General features: G+C 39.2%; 1 protein-coding gene across 1 annotated transcript in view; it reads left to right on the forward strand.

Annotated features, from left to right (window-relative positions):
* Positions 1 to 19,420, forward strand: part of LOC146570543 (uncharacterized) — a 119,141-nt gene extending 99,721 nt beyond the window's left edge. Inside the window, exons 44-68 of the mRNA XM_085279032.1 lie at positions 285 to 338; positions 441 to 548; positions 803 to 856; positions 1,059 to 1,112; positions 3,001 to 3,054; positions 3,152 to 3,205; positions 3,671 to 3,778; positions 3,944 to 3,997; positions 4,097 to 4,150; positions 4,301 to 4,354; positions 5,328 to 5,381; positions 5,654 to 5,707; positions 5,798 to 5,851; positions 6,014 to 6,067; positions 6,234 to 6,287; positions 6,567 to 6,620; positions 6,754 to 6,807; positions 7,377 to 7,394; positions 7,674 to 7,727; positions 8,105 to 8,167; positions 8,453 to 8,618; positions 11,439 to 11,548; positions 12,402 to 12,482; positions 13,765 to 13,947; positions 16,492 to 19,420. Coding sequence (XP_085135158.1) covers positions 285 to 338; positions 441 to 548; positions 803 to 856; positions 1,059 to 1,112; positions 3,001 to 3,054; positions 3,152 to 3,205; positions 3,671 to 3,778; positions 3,944 to 3,997; positions 4,097 to 4,150; positions 4,301 to 4,354; positions 5,328 to 5,381; positions 5,654 to 5,707; positions 5,798 to 5,851; positions 6,014 to 6,067; positions 6,234 to 6,287; positions 6,567 to 6,620; positions 6,754 to 6,807; positions 7,377 to 7,394; positions 7,674 to 7,727; positions 8,105 to 8,167; positions 8,453 to 8,618; positions 11,439 to 11,548; positions 12,402 to 12,482; positions 13,765 to 13,947; positions 16,492 to 16,641 — 1,851 coding nt within the window. The 3' untranslated portion in view covers positions 16,642 to 19,420. The remainder of the gene's footprint in view (positions 1 to 284; positions 339 to 440; positions 549 to 802; positions 857 to 1,058; positions 1,113 to 3,000; positions 3,055 to 3,151; positions 3,206 to 3,670; positions 3,779 to 3,943; positions 3,998 to 4,096; positions 4,151 to 4,300; positions 4,355 to 5,327; positions 5,382 to 5,653; positions 5,708 to 5,797; positions 5,852 to 6,013; positions 6,068 to 6,233; positions 6,288 to 6,566; positions 6,621 to 6,753; positions 6,808 to 7,376; positions 7,395 to 7,673; positions 7,728 to 8,104; positions 8,168 to 8,452; positions 8,619 to 11,438; positions 11,549 to 12,401; positions 12,483 to 13,764; positions 13,948 to 16,491) is intronic.
* The last annotated feature ends 873 nt before the right edge of the window (positions 19,421 to 20,293 follow it).

Genomic DNA, 20,293 nt, shown 5'->3' on the forward strand with positions numbered 1-20,293 from the left:
TATCCTCATGTTTTAACCCTTCCACCAACCCGGCTGTTGGGCTCGGGGGATATTTCCCTATACCTCCTCATGTCCTCATAACTATTTGCGAGAAGTCGTGCTTGAAAGCTGTAGGCCAAACTAACCGTATAATCTTCTCAAACATGAGTTTTCTGACAGATCTGATTCTTTATTACATGTAAAACATTGCCTTATGAAGAAGGAAAATATGTTGGTTTTACCTCACTGTAGGCTTCCTTGATGACTGAACCATTAAGTAACTTCTGTTCCCTCATCTTCTTCAGGGGGATGTTGGACTTCCCGGTGAAGTTGGAGATCCTGGGCCCAAGGGGGAGAAGGTAAGCTTCAGTTTAGTTAAAAATACAATATATTGAACAAGCAGGCGAGTTCTCTCTGGGTGATGTTTGCACTACCGGTCATGTTGTTGTTAATGTGTGCAGGGTGAGCTGGGACCTCTTGGTTTGTCTGGTCGAGAGGGTCCCTGGGGACCCCTCGGAGAAAATGGTGACAGAGGTCCAAAGGGGGAGAAGGGCCACTTGGGACTGATGGTGAGAATATGTGTACTCAACAGTTCGGTGGAAGTTGGATGTTACATTTTAGTAACACTACCCACATTTCCTTCAAGCTTGTTCAATTTCAAAACACCAACAGTGAGATTTATTAGAGCAATTTTTAAGAGCACTGAAATGCAAAAGGGTGACACAAAGGATAGATTATCTAAGATCTATCACTGTAAATTAAACAAAGAACTTCATTCAGATTTATTAAAATCATTGGAAACTGATGTCTTCCTCTTGAACAGGGTGAACCAGGACTGATGGGTGAACTAGGCCCTGTGGGCCTGCCTGGGTTACTGGTGAGTTGAATACCAGAATGTAGAGTATTGATGCTTTTGATATGCTGCTTAGAGTGCTTTTTGAATTAACCTGTATTGAATAGTTTATAGCTGTGACTGATATTTAATGACACACAGTTGGCTTTTTCCCTCACAACTCTGCAGATTGCAAACTGATGTTAATGTGCAGCTTTATTGTGCTGTGATTCTTTTCTCATTTCAGGGAATGATAGGTCCTCCAGGACGTCCAGGTCCCGATGGACCTCAGGGAGAGAAGGTAACAAAACGGTTTCTCATAAGAGTCACAGTGCTGTTAAGATTTATATAGTACATAATTCCAAATAAGAATTTTAAGCGTGCCCTCTAAGAATGTTTTTTCACGACGTTTCAGCAAACTTTTGAAGTGCTTTTCATTATGCACAATGAAGTCAAGCCTAAAAGGAGGCTCAGACTCAGAAAGACACTTCAATTGGTTTATTTTTACTGTGATGCGGGGTTAATGGACGAGTCGTAATAAAGAAGATGGTCTGCACTGGCAGGCAGGAGTTAGGCAATAGCTGTAGGCAGACTCGTTTCATCAGTCAGGGATAATCTGAGGCTCAAACCCAATAGTCTAGCAGCTTGATGAACGCCGTTATCACTTTGGTAGGAAAAGCCAGCTTAGATGCATAGCTGCTCAGTAGAGTTACTGAAGGGCAGGTGTGAATGATCAGTAGTCTGCTGGAGGGAATGAGGCCTCGTACCTGGACACACAAACATGGAAAGAGACTAAGGACAACAAGGGGAAAGAGACCTGGCACTAGAGGAACATATATACATGCTGCATCAATGAGTCAGTCACAATTTACACAATATGTTCTTTCTGAATTTACAGCTCATGTTATTTTCAGCCCAAACAGGGCAGGGTAGGTTTACTCACAACATGCTATCTATACACTGCCTCAGTACATTTCACCCCAAAATTCAGTTTATTTGAGTAATGTTGAGTTTTGGAATGGTTAAGCGTACCGTGCCAAGGGGTGGGCTTGTGCGCTGTTCATGTGGACACTCCCACAGCACACATCTAGTGCCTGAGTACAGACGTTGAAGATTTTTTCAACATCAGCTGCCTCTGAGCAGCACAACTGAAAATTGCTGTTAAATAATAAATACATCTATAGGGCCACCCCTGTTTTTCCACAAGTAACCTTAAAGTCAGTAGAATCCTCAGCTTTAATGTGCTTTGGCTCTTCCTTTTTTTTTTTTAGGCTGACAGTCATAGTTTAATGAATGAATGATAATTTCTGCTTCGTACATGGTTGGCTGAGAGGACCTTTTCCTTACAAGGAAAAAACTGACCTGTTTTTTTTAATCAACATATTCTTTATTTACAGTACAGAGGCCTTTACTATGAGGATTTTAGCTGATGAGCATCAGTAATAAATATAGATTCTTAAATGCAACTTTAGTCCTTATTTTTTTTCCTACATCTCTTTTATAAGTCTCCTTCATCAGGCTGCGGACACCATTTAACCTTTTATAGGGCACTATAATATTTAGTTCCTTCTATGACCACCCTACGAAGGATTTATGTTTAAATCAATCCAGTTTAATCCAAATAAATGATTTGCTGCAAAATTCATCTCGTCTTTTTTTTTTTTTTTTTTTTACAACAGTGGTGGCTTTTACTGCTATACCGTTTATGTTTTTGCCTGCTGATGGTGGTCAGAGGGCCCGGTGGCGCCAGTGTCCGGCACATACTGACTGAATGTAGTGCAAAGCGCTTTGGGGTCCTTAGGGACTAAGTAAAGCACTATACAAATGCAGGCCATTTACCATTCTTTATAGATTTTTAATAATCACCATTTGATGAGTAGGTGACACTCATAGGGATCATTTTCTATGGAAGAACAGTCACATGATCTCTGAAAGTCCTGTTTAGATTGGCCGTATGCTGCCAACACCACCCCTTTCATGTGAACTGGGGAAACCCCGAGTTAAATTAGCACATTGATAACCAGCTAAATGTGATCCTGTATCCTGATCAGTGAAGTGAATCCAGATAACAGAAAGCTACCCTGGGTATGCTGAACGTATTTCTGGTATAGGGCCCAGAACCTGCAGAGCTCTGTTTAAAGAAATACTTAAGCAGTGATTTGAAAAGGTCTTCATCCATGTCTCTCTAGGGCGAGCATGGGCCCGTAGGAATTACTGGACCGCCGGGTTCAGCAGGCCCTCAGGTAAACTTTTTATTCCTTTTAATATTTTTTTTAACTTAGTGTGTAGAACATATATATATGTAAAATTAAATTTACTTTCTCTTTCTCATGTTTCTAGGGGATAATGGGGTCACGTGGTGTCAGAGGAGATCCTGGGAGGCTCGGACCACCTGTAAGTGCCTGCTAGTATCAGAAAGTTGTTTCAAAGTTTCAAACTAATATTTCAGCATTGTGCTACTTTCTGTTCTATCCCAGCAAACATCAGTCAGTTAAGTGTTTGAGTCAGAACTTTATTTTCAAGTAATTTAAAGAAAGGTCGAGCAGAATACTACAACAGTCAAAATTTTTATTACGATCTTTAAAATAAATAATCGCCAAAGTAATTTAATAAACGCCTTTGACCACTGAAGTACCTGCAGGTGTACAAGATGTACTGTGTACAAGAGGTGTACTCAGCACAGTTCTTTACTTTACCTGGCATCTAATTGTATACAGGATTATACAGAAGCATTCTACTTCAAAATCACATTCTCTTATGTTATCTTATGTTAAATGTAATCAGATTTGAAGGGCAAGGAAAAATCAAAGATGTTACTAATATGTCACAAGACTTGTACCACATTTGTGACTCCTGCAGGGTCCAGTAGGACATGCAGGACCAAAGGGACACGAGGGAAGTAAAGGAGAGCCTGGGGAACTGGGACTCAAGGGAGAGCCAGGACCTCCAGGCCCACCAGGGGAGCCGGTTAGTTTGATTTAGGTCTTATATGTATACTCCACTGTATAACATTTATTAAAATATAATTGTGCGTTGCCATCTTAATAATAACATTAAATCTAAAAACTGCATCTGTCTATAATATATGACCTCTTAAAAACATCCTCATATTAATATTGATCACTTGTGCAGGGCGATGATGGTCTTCCAGGAATTCAGGGTCCTGAGGCTCTGCCGGGGTTAGAGGTGAAAACCAAACCACTATTTTGAATTGTAAAGACTGCACTTTTCCTGCTTAACAGCCCTGACTTTGTAACTTCTCTTTCTATCTTCTCTTTTCTTTAGGGGCCTCCTGGAGAGGTGGGACCCCAGGGCCTCCCAGGTCCTATAGGTGTTCCTGTGAGTGCAGTTTAAAGCATAAAGTCACTATAGATGATGAAAACATGCCAGCTTGTTTAAAATTACTGTTCCTGGTTACAGAGTGTACACACGATGTGTTTGTGTGCCTGAAAGAAAGCCGCTAATGAGAAAAAAAAATTGTCCTTGCAGGGAGTTCAAGGAAGACCGGGACCTGAAGGCAAACAGGGCATGAAGGGGGAGAAGGTACAATTATCATCTATCTTATCTATCTAATCTATCTCAGCTAGCAACAAGTGCACAAAACACTAAAGAGGCCCTACTAATGTGTTGCACAAAATGCAATATTCAGCTGCACCCACACGGGAAGCATTTTGCAGCAATATGGTGACCACAGAACACAGAAGATGAATGACATTTGATAACTTAAGCAACTATGGGCAAAAAAATGATGATTCCAGCAAGAGTCACATGACAGGGTAGTAACCTGGAATGCCTATAATCACCTTTCAGCTTTAAAGTAATGCGCAACAAGTTTCATGAGACATTTGCCTATTCTTATGATTCCTCATAAAAATGGACAAATTGCCTATATCTTCTTTACTGTCACCTTTGGGTGCCATATATTTGAGTGTATATACATTCTTGGCTTTTGTGTCTGTGAAGGTTCTCAGTCATCCAGGTCATCGTAGTCTAAGGAGCTTGGAAAGAAAAAAGCGTCTGGACTTCTTTAAGTTGCTTGAAGACGTTTCACCTCTCATCCGAGAAGCTTCTTCAGTTCTAAGGGTCAAATGGTGGAGAGTCCCAGATTTAAACCCAGTGGGAGTTTCCCCCCAAAGAGGGACAAAGGACCCCCTGATGATCCTCTACCTAATCACATGAGCCAAGGTGTGAAAACAGGTGTGGGTCACAATCAGCCAGGGTTTCGGGTGAGCTCATTGTGAAACCTGGCCCCACCTTATCATGTGATTTACTGAGGTCAGATGGCCCAGGGTGTGAGTGGGCGTTAAGGCATCTGGGGAGGGATCTCAAAACTGGATTATAGATGGTAGACAGTTGGTGTCGTAAGCCACCGCCTCTGCTCAAAGATGGTCGCTCACAGTGGACATAGATGGCTTCTTTCACTCCTCTTTCAAACCATCTGTCCTCTCTGTCCAAAATGTGAATTCTTGGCTTTTACTTTTCAAATAACTTTCCCACTTTGTGTTTTGCTCCACAGGGAGAAGAAGGCAAGACTGGTTCACCAGGGAAGAGGGGTCATGTTGGAAGGAGGGTAAGGTCAACGAAAGGTTTATGTAATGTAAGGATGTAGCGCCATAGTTTAGTCATTTACACGCTAACAAGCAAAATATTCCCCGTGTGACTGTGGGAGGAGGAACAAATTCTCTGGGAGTTATGTTGAGAAGAGTATCCACTGTATACAAAGTGACTGGAACTAGCTTTAAGGATGTAACAGTGAGTCCACAGTTGTGATGAAGCTAAGATGATCTCTATATTATCAATATTATTACTTTTCTTTTTTTATCATGGCGTATTCATCCTCAGGGGAAAAGGGGAAAGGCTGGAGTCAGAGGGCCCAGGGGAGAGAGAGGACCAAAGGTGGGAACACAACTATATGCTTTGTGTAACCCCTACAGTTGGTTTAAATATGAGATATGACCTAACAGTAGACTGTGCTTTATTGTTTAGGGTGAAAAGGGAGACACAGGACCGGTGGGGCTCCCTGGATGGTCAGGACTCATTGTAAGTGAATTTGTGCACCTACCCATCCATACATCATTGTTGAAATTGCTTCTTCATTGGTCTACCACATTCAGTGAGTTGGAGACAAATGAATGATTTTAACAAATAGAATGCGTTTATTTTTATGTGATGTGTTTTTGTGTTTTTGTGTTCTTTACCAAGGGAATCCCCGGCTTACGTGGAGAGTCAGGTGATCAAGGTCAAAGGGGTGAAAAGGTAAACAAGTAAAAAGATAACTAAGACCGACTACAGTACTGTTCAAAAGTCTTGGGTCATCCCTTAGTTCTTTATGTTTTGCTTCCAACTACTTATTCAGGCTTTCTAAAGGTCTTTCAAAGTGTCTTTCATCCTGTCTGTTAACATATGTTTCATATCTTCTTAGGGTGACAAAGGAGACATGGGACTGCCTGGACTACCTGGAGTTGATGGCATGAAGGTAGGAGCAGTTAACAGATTTAAACAGTCGTAAACAAAACAAACAGGATCATTTAAGTTGTAGTCTTTTGTGGGATGTAAATGACTGTTTAATATGTTTGGATATATCAAGATAATTTGGAAAATAACAAAAGGAAGACAAATGCCAAATGGGATTCACATAGTGGTTCATTCTGATCAAAGAACGCTCATCCAGGTGGTTCTGGTTTTTATTTACTGGGGCCATTAAAAACACTAGAAACATTACATCACTGCTGCTTTGGGATTTTCCTTTTTTTAGGGTATCCGTGGTCCTGTTGGATTGCCTGGTCCAGAGGGTCCAAAAGGGGAACAGGTACACAAAAAAAGACTGCAGCATTGTTAGCTCTCGGGTTTAAAGCCTTGAATTTTCCCATGTGTAACTGTGTTTAAATGATGTTAAAGATTGACAGATGTTTATGTTTCTCACTATACTGATGTTGTCTTAGGGAAACATTGGTCTGCCAGGGCCCAGGGGCATGTCAGGGATGCCAGGATTGCCTGTAAGTATTATCTCTCTCTAAATCTTTAATATACTTTTGAGTATGGCAAGCTTATGCAACATCTTTTATTCATGATACATTTTTCAGCCCTCTTTAACTGTTGTATTTTTCTTTTTCTGTTTGTCATTTTCCCCCCTCTGATATGCAAAGTTTAGTCAGGAAGATATATCTTGGACTTTTTCAATATTTTATGTTTTCAATTCAAGAATTTCACATGTTTTGCTCAGACACTTTTTGCCAGGGTATGTCTGAAAAATGAAGACAAATGTTATTGTTTTATAATAACCGCTGCAATTTCTGCATAAAGGCAGACTGCTGTCTGTTAGCCTACCCTGTTCTTCAGCTACCAGCCTGTGAAATCAATCATCATTCAGAAGCACTTTATAACTGTTCAACCCACTGTGTCTTAAGAAAAAAAAATGTCCATTGACTAAGATTATAAAATCAGCAAGGGTACAGGTGACAGGCTCTTAATGCAGCTGATAAAAGCAGTCGGAAGTCGATAAATGCACTTCATACTGAAAAATCACACTAATGCCCTTTTCTTCCCCTGTCCTCTGTTCTTGCAGGGTTTGTTTGGATTAAAGGTATGAAACCATCACCTCCAGCTCTCTTGTTCTTCTATATCAAACACTCTTCAGCTCTTACTCACCACTCTGTGAAGAAAATGGCCTGTTCCCCCTTTTTTAAGTGACTCACATAATCATAAAGATGTCACACTTGGAAGTTGGCAGTCTAATGTGATCATGCAGCAGTCTTTATTTCCTTATCGGTGTATGTGATAATTAACAGTTTGATATTGCCATGTGGAAGAGTACGGAATTGTATTGTTATATTGTTGCTATTATATATAATTCTCCCTGCAGGGATTGAAAGGCTACCAAGGTCTGCCTGGTCCACCTGGCAGGAAGGGGCTGCCGGTAAGTCTACAACAGATGGGTAAAAAACACTAGGTTATCATGTTTGCTCTAACAATGCAAACAGTTTTCTGTCTGTTGCAATACCTGGGTGCAGGGCGTTCCCATCTTTCCTACTTCATCTGATCTGGGTGGAGTAGAAACTGTGTTTGCCCCAAATTTGCTCTCATGGGTTAGCAAAGCTTGTTTGGAAAGCTTGAAACAAAACCCAAACAAGGGTGTACAGTTTAATTCTAATTACCCTGAATTACATTATACTAAGATATTATAACAGAATTATTCCCAGTTATGTCAAATGATTGATATAATACTTTTTATCTATTTTGGCTAGTTTATAATAGTTTCGGTTTAGTCATTTGAAGATTAATCTTGTGTTTTAGGGTCCACCTGGCATTCCCGGACTTCCCGGAAAGTCACTGAACATGACCTTGTCTCAGCTCAAGGCAAGTAGTTTCTAAACTGTATTGCCAATTATATGTTGGAATTGTTGTTTTCTGTTACGAAATATTCGATTAAAATTGCACATTAAAAAACATTTCTTTCCAACAACTGGAAACAGTATGTGTTTAAAAAAGAAAGACAGAAATTAAAGATATAGAGATATAAAGAAATAAGAATTTTTTAAAAACCCCTTCATATCAAAATCATTATTTTTCATTAAATTTACATGGGCTCTAAACATTAAACTTGGCCGAATCATATTCTCCTCATTGTCTTCCCATATCCAGGACCTCATGTACATGTCAGATAAGCCCAACTACCTTCTGATCCAGACGTTGCTGGATACTCTTCAGGAGGAGCTTCGGCTGCTTTTGGATCCTCCTGATGGCAGCAAAGAGCATCCAGCTACTACCTGTCTGGAGCTCTGGCTCTGTCACCCTGAATACAGCAGTGGTCAGTTACTGAAACTTTAAAGTAAACACTAAAGCAACACTGAACGATTGTGAACGATCCCCAAGCTAGATGGAGTAAAAAAAGGGTTAAATGAGTGTCTCCTGCTCCATTACAGCTTTGTGCTATAATAGAATAGATTTACAGAATAGAATACATTTCAGAGGAGAAATGAAAAAAGATTAGTTTATTTTTCTCTTATTTGGTTTTGAGTAAAAGCTAAAGTGAGGCTTTGTAGATGATTGACCTGTATATTCTCTGTGTAGTGTGGTTCAGCGTGTGGTTTAGGCCATCTAAACCAGAACTTCACCTTACAACAAAGCGTCCATCTGTTTCAGTACTTCTAAAATAATTTGAGTCATATAATCAACAAGCAGAATCTATTAGGTTCACCTCCACCTCTTTCCCAAGGTCAGCTCTGATAGGCTCCCTGTGCTCATAGTTGGATAAGCTGCTTAAGATTATGGATTAAACCTATTTATACTATTTATACATACATATTGTTATTAGAGCAAAACCAGTTGAAGTGCTTTGGTTTTTAACATTACCCCTGTACTTCACCTACCTCCGAAGCATGGAGGGTAAGTAGCCTTGTGAAATGTTTGCATTTATTTAGGCTCATTTAACACAGATGGTAGATTTAAATTCTTGTCTTGCTGTTTATGCTTTACTGCCACTTTGCTAAGAGTCCCTAAGTGCTGATATCAAGTTTCAAAATCAGTTTGTTTCAAATAACATCACCCAGTAAAATGCATGAATTCTTTTCCCAGCAGCATTGTGTATATAGAAAAATGCTTTGTTTTAAAATAAATGTTATTTTCCATTTATGACTTTTTTCCCTTTGAAGAGATTATTAACTTTATTTTATCTATTTTATCAGCATATAATATATTGACAAATACATACATACTGTACAGTGGGGCAAAAAAGTATTTAGTCAGCCACCGATTGTGCAAGTTCCCCCACCTAAAATGATGACAGAGGTCAGTAATTTGCACCAGAGGTACACTTCAACTGTGAGAGACAGAATGTGAAAAAAAAATCCATGAATCCACATGGTAGGATTTGTAAAGAATTTATTTGTAAATCAGGGTGGAAAATAAGTATTTGGTCAATAACAAAAATACAACTCATTACTTTGTAACATAACCTTTGTTGGCAATAACAGAGGTCAAACGTTTACTATAGGTCTTTACCAGGTTTGCACACACAGTAGCTGGTATTTTGGCCCATTCCTCCATGCAGATCTTCTCGAGAGCAGTGATGTTTTGGGGCTGTCGCCGAGCAACACGGACTGTCAACTCCCGCCACAGATTTTCTATGGGGTTGAGGTCTGGAGACTGGCTAGGCCACTCCAGGACTTTCAAATGCTTCTTACGGAGCCACTCCTTTGTTGCCCGGGCGGTGTGTTTTGGATCATTGTCATGTTGGAAGACCCAGCCTCGTTTCATCTTCAAAGTTCTCACTGATGGAAGGAGGTTTTGGCTCAAAATCTCACGATACATGGCCCCATTCATTCTGTCCTTAACACGGATCAGTCGTCCTGTCCCCTTGGCAGAAAAACAGCCCCATAGCATGATGTTTCCACCCCCATGCTTCACAGTAGGTATGGTGTTCTTGGGATGCAACTCAGTATTCTTCTTCCTCCAAACACGACGAGTTGAGTTTATACCAAAAAGTTCTACTTTGGTTTCATCTGACCACATGACATTCTCCCAATCCTCTGCTGTATCATCCATGTGCTCTCTGGCAAACTTCAGACGGGCCTGGACATGCACTGGCTTCAGCAGCGGAACACGTCTGGCACTGCGGGATTTGATTCCCTGCCGTTGTAGTGTGTTACTGATGGTGACCTTTGTTACTTTGGTCCCAGCTCTCTGCAGGTCATTCACCAGGTCCCCCCGTGTGGTTCTGGGATCTTTGCTCACCGTTCTCATGATCATTTTGACCCCACGGGATGAGATCTTGCGTGGAGCCCCAGATCGAGGGAGATTATCAGTGGTCTTGTATGTCTTCCATTTTCTGATGATTGCTCCCACAGTTTTCACACCAAGCTGCTTGCCTATTGTAGATTCACTCTTCCCAGTCTGGTGCAGGTCTACAATACTTTTCCTGGTGTCCTTCGAAAGCTCTTTGGTCTTGGCCATGGTGGAGTTTGGAGTCTGACTGTTTGAGGCTGTGGACAGGTGTCTTTTATTCAGATGATGAGTTCAAACAGGTGCCATTCATACAGGTAACGAGTGGGGGACAGAAAAGCTTCTTACAGAAGACGTTACAGGTCTGTGAGAGCCAGAGATTTTCCTTGTTTGAGGTGACCAAATACTTATTTTCCACCCTGATTTACGAATAAATTCTTTACAAATCCTACCATGTGGATTCATGGATTTTGTTTTCACATTCTGTCTCTCACAGTTGAAGTGTACCTCTGGTGCAAATTACTGACCTCTGTCATCATTTTAAGTGGGGGAACTTGCACAATCGGTGGCTGACTAAATACTTTTTTGCCCCACTGTATATGTTGGTACATATATTAAGGTATATTTGTATATAAATGATAATGAATATGGGTAATTCTATTTGACTATCAAAGATCCAAATTTGCAGATCGTCAGCAATCCTGTTGCTTGTTGCCACGGGGATATTAATAGTTCACAGAAGACATATTTTTACACTCCAGCCTCTTTAATGCTTTCCTTTTACAGGCCAGCATGTTGAAGTTCTTGTGCTCCCTGTATTTCACTGCTTTTACTGTCAGCATGGAGCATACTGTAATACTTTGGTCCCTGGGTTTCTCATTCATTTCCTGCTAACCTTTCTGTACAGGAATGTATTACATTGACCCCAACCAGGGCAGTCCTGCCGATGCCCTGCTGGCTTACTGCAGCTTCTCTTCCACATCAAAACAGACCTGCCTTCATCCTCAAGACTCTCAGGTATAAAGACATCAGCAGAGAAAGTCTGCAGGAAATTGTACCTCTGAATCAAGGACATGGCCACTATCATTTAATGTATTTGTATTGTAGGTGAATCGTCATTCACCTCATGCTTCTGCAGTAGTGACTTTAACTTGAATCTGTATCTTTGTCTCTAAACAGGAAATTTCTTTTGCACTTTTACACTTTTTCTCCTTTTTTCAACTTAAGTGTGAACAGTTATGAAGCTATGAGTGGGAATAACGTAGTAATAAGCACTTAAAAATGTTTGATTTGCTAATTTCAATGCTGAGATCTTCTGTACCCTAGAAATGATCAGATTTGACAATTCCAAAATTTCTTGTCTCTTATATAAAACTAAATTCAATGAGCTACATCAAATATATTAGATAAAATGTATTTAACTGAATTTGCATGTCACCCCTCATTTATTAAATGTTTCAAATTTAATCTGTTTGCATCAGTCAGAGGTATGCATGAAGAAAACTAAGTTGTCTGGTTGCAGGAAGGAATGAAGCAATGCATGGCTAAATTACTTTATATTCATCTGAAGGGTATCAGGTCATGTAAAGGACAGAAACTATTATTATTCTCATTGTATTGTGTTTTCCTGGTTTCATGGTTGGTTCAGTCTGTTTAAAACCACAAAACACACTCACCTTTCACCCTATCTACTCTAATATAGTCCAGCCTACATAAATAATTGACTCACTCAACCAAAGAGAAATGTGAATTGGTTTCGGTTAGCATGAGTCGAATACTGCTTTAGTCATGTCTGAGCAGCATGGTAATTCAGGATTTCATTAGCAACAGTCTGAAAACGAAATTGTGCCTTCTTTTCATCTGCCTACAGCTGCCAACGAAAGCGTGGATGGAGGACTTTTCCGAGGAAGGATCTTTTCAGTGGCTCAGCAAGCTGAATCGGGGATTTCAGGTGAGTGAATACCTCTGGGTGGCACTGCCAAAATTAAACATTAATTCTAGGGCCTGGGTTCTGCTAGGCAAGAAGTTCTTGGTGTTACATTTATAAAGTTGGCTAGATGAACAAAATAGGCAAAAGTTTCTAAAGTGGGGAAAATGTACTCTCACATTATTAGGTAAACATGTTCAACTGCTTGTTAACACAAATATCTAATTAGCCAATCATGTGGCAGCAGCTTAATGCATGTAGACATGGTCAAGACGACCTGCTAAAGTTCAAACCAAGCATCAGAACAGGGAAAAGAGACACTGCTAATGACATGGTGTCATGTATATGTAGTGGAGATGAGGACCCAAATGCACACTCACAGACTGACAGAGTTAAACAAAAAATGAGCCATTTATTTGGACTGTTGACCAAAATACAAAAGATGAAACACAAAAATACAAAAGGGAACTAAAAAAGGCTACTTACAGAAACCTAAACTGGGAATAAACGCTAGGGAAAATGCCACTGAAGCTGGGAAACACAAGGCAAAAAACATCAACTGATGCTCTGCTGTATATATAGACGGCAACTACATATTTCTAAAAGGGTGACCGGGGGACTGGAAATAGAAAATAGAGGAAAACGAGACACAGCTAAACAGAATCAAAGCAGACGAGATAAAAGAAACAAAACTCTAGACAACAAACAAGGAACCACAACCTCCCAACAACAAACAGGAAGTGAGATAACTAAATGGGGAAAACACAGACATGACTGGACTAAATACAAGGGAAAAGACACAAGAGGATGAAACACTGGGAGAAGAGCTAAAGTCTAAAGCATGGATATCAAAAATAAGGCCCTGGGGCCAGAGTCAGCCTTCTGAAGACATTTGTTGCCATCAAAGATCATTTGATGCCTTTCTTTTTGTTAAATAAAAATGTATTTTATGCTTGAGTAAATAAAACACCCTCTAAAACACTGATATTCAGTTGTTACTGGACACATATACATTGAGTTCATCGAACTTGATTTGCTGAAACAGTCGCCTCCTGGAGCTGGGACTGCAGGTTCCACTTGAGCTTGTAAATATGGTTGGAAACCAAAATAATGATCTAAAATAGGCTAAACAGCTGGAAACACCTCACATTACACAAAGAAAACAGGAGATGATAACAATAATAATAATGCATTTATATTACCACACATATAATTAATGTATTTTTTTTTCAGTTTTCCTTCTATTTAGTGTCTTTGGCCTGATTTATAATAAAGCATTTCTGATAACTCTAATATGTTTTTATAGTTTTATTATCAAGGTGCTAATGTGGTCCAGATGCGCTTTCTGAGATTGCACAGTGGCACAGCTGTACAGAAGGTTACCTACTCCTGCCACTCAGGACACAGACTGGGCCCGGCCTACCGAGATGTCAAATTCCTCACTGACTCAAGGACACAAAGTTACCTTGGAGCAGTTCAAGATTGTGTGGTATGTAACAGAACTACTGAAAAATATCTTCCTATTTGACTTTTTTTCACCTCCTTTTTGCCAGATTTGCAAAAGGTTGGACAGATTAACTCAACATGGGCAGGGTGTAGAAGGACATAAAGCTCTGTTAATCCAAGATAGTTTGGAAGGAATTCCCAAAGGCCCAAAATAAAAAAAATTTATTAAAAAGTGAGAAAAATATCTGGCATCTGTATAAATGTAGTAGTTATCTGTAAGAGGAGTGAAGATATTTGAAGATACCACCTTTATACAAAACAAAAAATAAAATACTGTGTACTGTACTGAAGATCCTGAATGTTTTATATGTAAGTAAATGGCATGTGGTTTGTGGAGCTCAATGTGCAAAAAATACATACAGTTTTCAAAAATCAGGACTTGCTTATTAAACAAAGAAAAAAGAAGAAAAGTCGTTTCATGTAAAATGGCATAAATGTGTCAGTCTGCTATCAGTTTGTGACTGAATGGGGTCAAGTTGGCAATTAAATGCAATCTGTTTGTGAGAACACAGTGATTAACTGTGATGAATTGGCAAAAAATCTGTATCGATCTGCGTATTAGCTAATTAGATTTAAAGTACAGCCAAAGCATCACAGATTTGAGACAGAAATTCCAAAAAACCTTCACAAATAGGAGTTTGGTTACTGCAGTCGTACTGAAGCTGTATTTTTTGGTCCTGTTTATGCGTACATGTCATTCTGTCACTCTGTGTGTAAACACAATACCTTTAAAAGTTTTAAATAAATTCTGATACAACTTTATTCAAGTGTACAGTGGGGTCATCCGTTCAAAATTGGCTTACAATACAATTTCATTTATATAGCACATTTAAAAAACCACAGGTATGCCAAAGTGCTTCACAGAACGAGTTAGAGCAATAATAAATACAAATACAAATAAAATATACTAACAGGCGGGTGACATAACTAACCAATAATACACCAGGCATAGTAGGCACAACCCGAAAGGCTGAAGGTTAAAACATTATTAATAAAGCGAAAAAGATAACTTACAGTACACCAAAAATGCGGGCTCTAGGAGGCGGGGAAAGCAAGGCTAAACAAATAAGTTTTTAATCGAGATTTAAAAGATTGAATTGAATCAGACACCCGAATAGCTAGAGCAGTGGTTCTTAACCTGGGTTCGATCGAACCCTAGGGGTTCGGTGAGTCGGTCTCAGGGGTTCAGTAGAGCCTCCGCTGCGACATGCATGGCTCATTTTGTGCACCATTAAGAAACATATGTATGTCTTGAATTCGAAAAAAATCGTATTTTATTTTTCACTAAAGAGGGGTTCAGTGAATGCGCGTATGAAACTGGTGGGGTTCGGTACCTCCAAAAAGGTTAAGAACCACTGAGCTAGAGGGAGGTTATTCCAGAGGTAGGGTGCGACAGTGGCGAATGCGCGGTCACCTCTGGTCTTGAGCCGAGATCTAGGTCGCACCAGGAGCATTTGGCCTGCTGATCTAAGCGCTCTCCCAGGGATATAACAGCTGAGGAGATCCGTAAGATAGCTGGGCGTGGTGTTACTTATGATTTTAAAAGTGAGCAATAAGATTTTAAAATCAATACGAAATTTAATAGGGAGCCAGTGCAGGTCGGAAAGAACTGGAGTAATAGACTCAAACCTGCCAGTTCCAGTTAAAAGACGCGCTTACAACCTTCAAGGTCAACTTAATGATTTATTGGTTGAAACTTGGCAAAAGGTTTAATAACTTAGAAACTATGATTCTTACAGTTGTGGTGTGTCAACATATAGAAAGTACCACGTAAAGATTTCAATTATTATGTCACATTTGACCTCAAGGTCAATAGGTTGACCTAAAAGGCCAAAGTGATAATAACGCTATATCAAGTATTTTAAAACTGTTTCTTACAGTCATTGTTTATATTGTCAACATGTAGGCGTATAGAGAATGATATATGAGGATTCTAAATATCGCAATATTTTATCATGACTTTGTTCTGTACATTACAATTACAGGTTATAATCATTTAAAAACACAACAGTTTGAATACATGTACAATGACCCTGAATAAGATTTACTTTGGGTTTTTTTGTTTTTTTTTAAAACAAAGTAAACTTCCTGATCAAAACCTTTTTTTCACTTAATATTTATGACTAAACATTTAAGTGAATTTTACTAAACAATTAAAAGAATGCTACAAATATAATATATTCACATAAATAAAAATAGTAAAAAAATATTTATATTCAAAATGATATCAGGTAATGGGTTTCAACTGGGAAGATAAGAAAAGGCTGCACTTTTTAATGCAATAAAAGTGCATTTCAATACTATTCCCTTAAAAGTAAATATTGGTCCGAGACTGAGCTGTGTGGGTGGGGGGTTGCACTCTCGCAGTTATGCTTGTTTCTTTGATCTTAACAGAGAGAGTTTATGTATGTATGTATACCATTTATGTATATTCAATTCAAGAGAAAGAGAAACTTATCTAAAGCTGATCTCTACTTAGGGTTTACTACTGTAAATGTTCAAATGTAATCTATTTTTGGTTCATCAGCCTGGAGAGGAGATGGAGTCTGGTCCTCGGGAGTCTGTGCTGGAGTTTGAGGACCTCCATCTCCTTCCTCTGAGAGACGTGGCACTAATGGGAGGAGGAAACGCGACATACCAGTTTGGCCTCACTGTTGGACCTGTGTGTTTCAGCTAGAGGTGGGAGAAAACTGTACCATCCCGGAAGACTCTCAGGTCCAGGACACAAACTCTCTTTAAATCATGGACAAGTGGAACCTTCCAGTCTGTGAAGTTTTTGCTTCTTTATCCTCTAGTGTTGGAGGATTTTATCCCTCAAGTTCAGTGACTTTGTATGACTGAATCTTTGAGGCCAATAGTGCCCCCAGGCTTTTTTTCACGGAGAAGGCAATTTCGTTTACAGAGACATTAAATAATTTAAGTGTATGTTTTTTTTTTAGTTTTTTTTTTTACAAGCATCCTTTATACAGTGTTTTGTTTTTTGTTATGCAGTTGTGCAGGGATAGTGTTACAGCTTGCTCACTGTATATATAAAACGTCAGACTGTCCTCACTGATGTCTATAACAATGTGTTCTTTACAGGGACACGGCTTCTGGTGTCCCATAGGCCTGTAAAGCTCTCACTGTAAATCCACTGTTCTAGTACTGTAAGTGAACCTAGGTGTCATTTTTCTCAAGGTGCTAATTTTATTCAAAAGACCACCATTTATTTAATACAAAAACCAATAGAAAGGGACAGTTATGTTACTTGATTTTACCTGTCTGTTGTCAACAAGACCAACTGTCTTCATCTCTTGAAATACAAATTATTGTTTATTGTTTTCAATGTTTAATGTTGCTATGTTTTTTTTTGTTTCCTTTCTTTAAATTTGTCTCAGGTATGACTACACATGTTGGCACTGAATCCGATGTTGCCACTCTGTTGTCCAGTTTTGTAGTTTGGCCTTTAAACCAAACCTAGAAAATCTTGATTTCAAACATTGGATAAATACACATAATCCAACAGTGATTTGCTAATGGTAAATGAAAACATAATATGTGATTGTCCACCCCTCATCTTGTAGCTAGAGATACTCACCAGAGAACTAAATGTGATGCAGCACGAGAAAAGACCAAGTATCATGGCTGTGCACAGAAACAGCCAAGAAACAACCAGACTTTCTAATATTTCCCATGTTTATGATCACTGCCTGCAAATATCTCTCAAAACAATATCTGTGAAATGCATTTTATTCAAGAGTTTAATATGCATAACTTTGCATATAAGCAACACACAGTTTTGGTCCACATGCTCATCCAGCAAAGCTCTCGGCTACAAGGGGGAAATCCTCACTCAGCACAGCCGTATGGGGTGAGTTGGCCAGCCAGCCAGTGAAATGTCATCTCTGTTGTGGGCAAAAGACCTGCAACTGACAAATAAAGGCTATCTCATCTCATCTCATCTCATCTCAAATGTGGCCCTTTAGCGATGCTGGTGGCTTTTCTGACTTGTGGCGGCAACGCTGTGTGGCTTGTGATCCATTGGCAGTCGCTACAAGTGACTGTTAATCTATTTGCATCATTACTGAAGTAGAATAATTTACAGAACGGATACAATTTCAAATAGAAAATAAAGATAGATAAATGTTTTTGGACGCTAATATAGAAGTTTTTAAATTTTAGGAAACCAAAACCTTAAAAATCTTGGACAAATGTGTATTTCTCCACAGCTGAAAATAGCTGGAAAAAAAGTAATTATTAACTCCAGATTCATTTGTGGTTGTGCATAGTATCATGGTGGCATAAAAATTGTAGCGCCCGTATGTCTCAGGTAATTCCTCAAAGTTTTTTTTCTAACAGAATTCCACTTCAGTTTAGAGAAAAGCATGATTGGTGTAATGACAGTTCTTCTTTTGGCTGCTTAGGTGTCACCCCAGTGGATCATCTTCCTCCATCTCTAGCTCTCCTGTCACAGCAACCCTCTGCATGTCCTCCTCCACTATATCCATGAACCTCCACTGAGGTCAACTTCTTTTCCTCCTGCCTTCAGGAGCATCTTCAACATCCTTTGTCCAGTGTCCCTCCTTTTCACATGTCCAAATCATCTCAGCCTCACCTCTCTAACTTTGTCTCCAAACCGCTCAACCTGAGCTATCTTTCTGATGTACTCATTTCTAATCACGTCCATCCCGGCAAAAATCTTAACATCCTCAAATCCTGAAATCTGCCTTCTGTCATCTGTCTTTCTGTCAGTGCCACCATCTCCAAACCATGCATCATAGGTTTCACTACCACGACCATTAAATTTTGAGAAGATGTTTCCGCATCCAATAACTAAGTAGATAATTAAGTAAATAAACAAATTAGTAGTACATTTTGAATTGGGTTACACCTTGGAAACCATACAGGAAAAAAAAAAACTAAATTGTCAGACAAAAGTGGGTAATAATCCAATACAGTTTACCATCACATAGACTGCATGCAATGAAAGCCTGCAAAGATATGACTGGTCAATGCAACTACAAGTGGAAACCAGAGCTTTCAGTACCAATCCCTTGGTACATTCTATATATTCATATAGAGATTACCAGCCGTATTAAAGTTAATACTGGTTTCCAGCTCCATATTTGTAATTCATGTGCTTTACGACAGCAGCTTTGCATGATTCACAGTTGGAAAAAAATCCTTATTTACCTGACACTGATCCTTTGTGCAGCCTCAAACAGACTGTTTTGATTCCTTTCCCTTTAAGCCAGCTTTGTTGTGATTGGCTGTCCCTTGCAAACAGAATGTTCTGACAGCAAGTGGGTGGGTCTTCAGTGCTCACATCCAGAGCTTTGACTCAAAAATGACCATATTAATATTTATTCTGCCTTTGACATCACAGATCCAGTATAAGTAAAAGAAAAACAAAACAAAACGTAATCTAAGCATTTACAGCTCTCTCTAACACGTAGACCTTTTTTCCTTTTTTTTTTTTTAAGAAATTACCATTTAATTTAAAAAATTTTAATCCACACTAGGTCTAGAAATATCCTGATTATCTAACTTACTGTTTGAAAGAAATCTCCGTCCCGGGTCATCCGTGGATCGGGTTTTCCTCCGAGGCGTGGGCACCTATAAGCAGAGTTTTGTCTTTACCCTATAAGATTCAAAATTATTCAAAGTAACACTCAGGTATGCCGTTCAGCAGGTTAGTTACGACGTCGGGAGTAGCTTGGGAGAACAAGGAAACACAGACTGCTTCAGGTTGCCTTCCCAAACCAACTCAAAGGTTTATTCATCATACAACAGTTTATATAGAGGAAAAAGGTTCGTGTGTCAGCAGATTCTCAGTTCAAACCGGTACAGACCAAATAAGGAAGCGTCTTCCTGCTCTCTGAGCAAAGAAGTATCCTTTGTATAGTTTATCAGTTCAGCTACAATTTATGATTATCCCAGTGAAATACACTCCTAGACATAGAATACAGAGTTCTTTCATTAGTGAATTCTGAAACAAACCACCTGGCCTTTAACAAGCCTTTTTCTAAGAGATAAAGAAGGGAGGATGGGAGTAAGGAAGTGATCTCTGTGGTATTTTCGACCTTGAGGTACCAGCCTGTGATTCTTACACATTAATTCTTGGGTCACAGAGAAAGAGAAAAACAACTAGTAAATGGGCCTTATTGAGTAACAGTTTTCCTGTATAATATCACTATAAAACAATATCCTGTAAATGCTACCATGGTATCAAAATATCACAACACTGTTTTCCTCCATTTTCTTTAATGTCTTGGACAAAAAACTGCTGGAATCTGACAATCTGTCACATTTTAAATAAATGTTTCATATCCTTCTCCCCCACACATGTA

The sequence above is a fragment of the Mchenga conophoros genome, linkage group LG7, assembly GCF_057382185.1.
Source record: "Mchenga conophoros isolate Kocher_MC1m ecotype Shallow Benthic linkage group LG7, M_conophoros_male_GT1.1, whole genome shotgun sequence".
Classification (NCBI taxonomy): Eukaryota; Metazoa; Chordata; class Actinopteri; order Cichliformes; family Cichlidae; genus Mchenga; species Mchenga conophoros.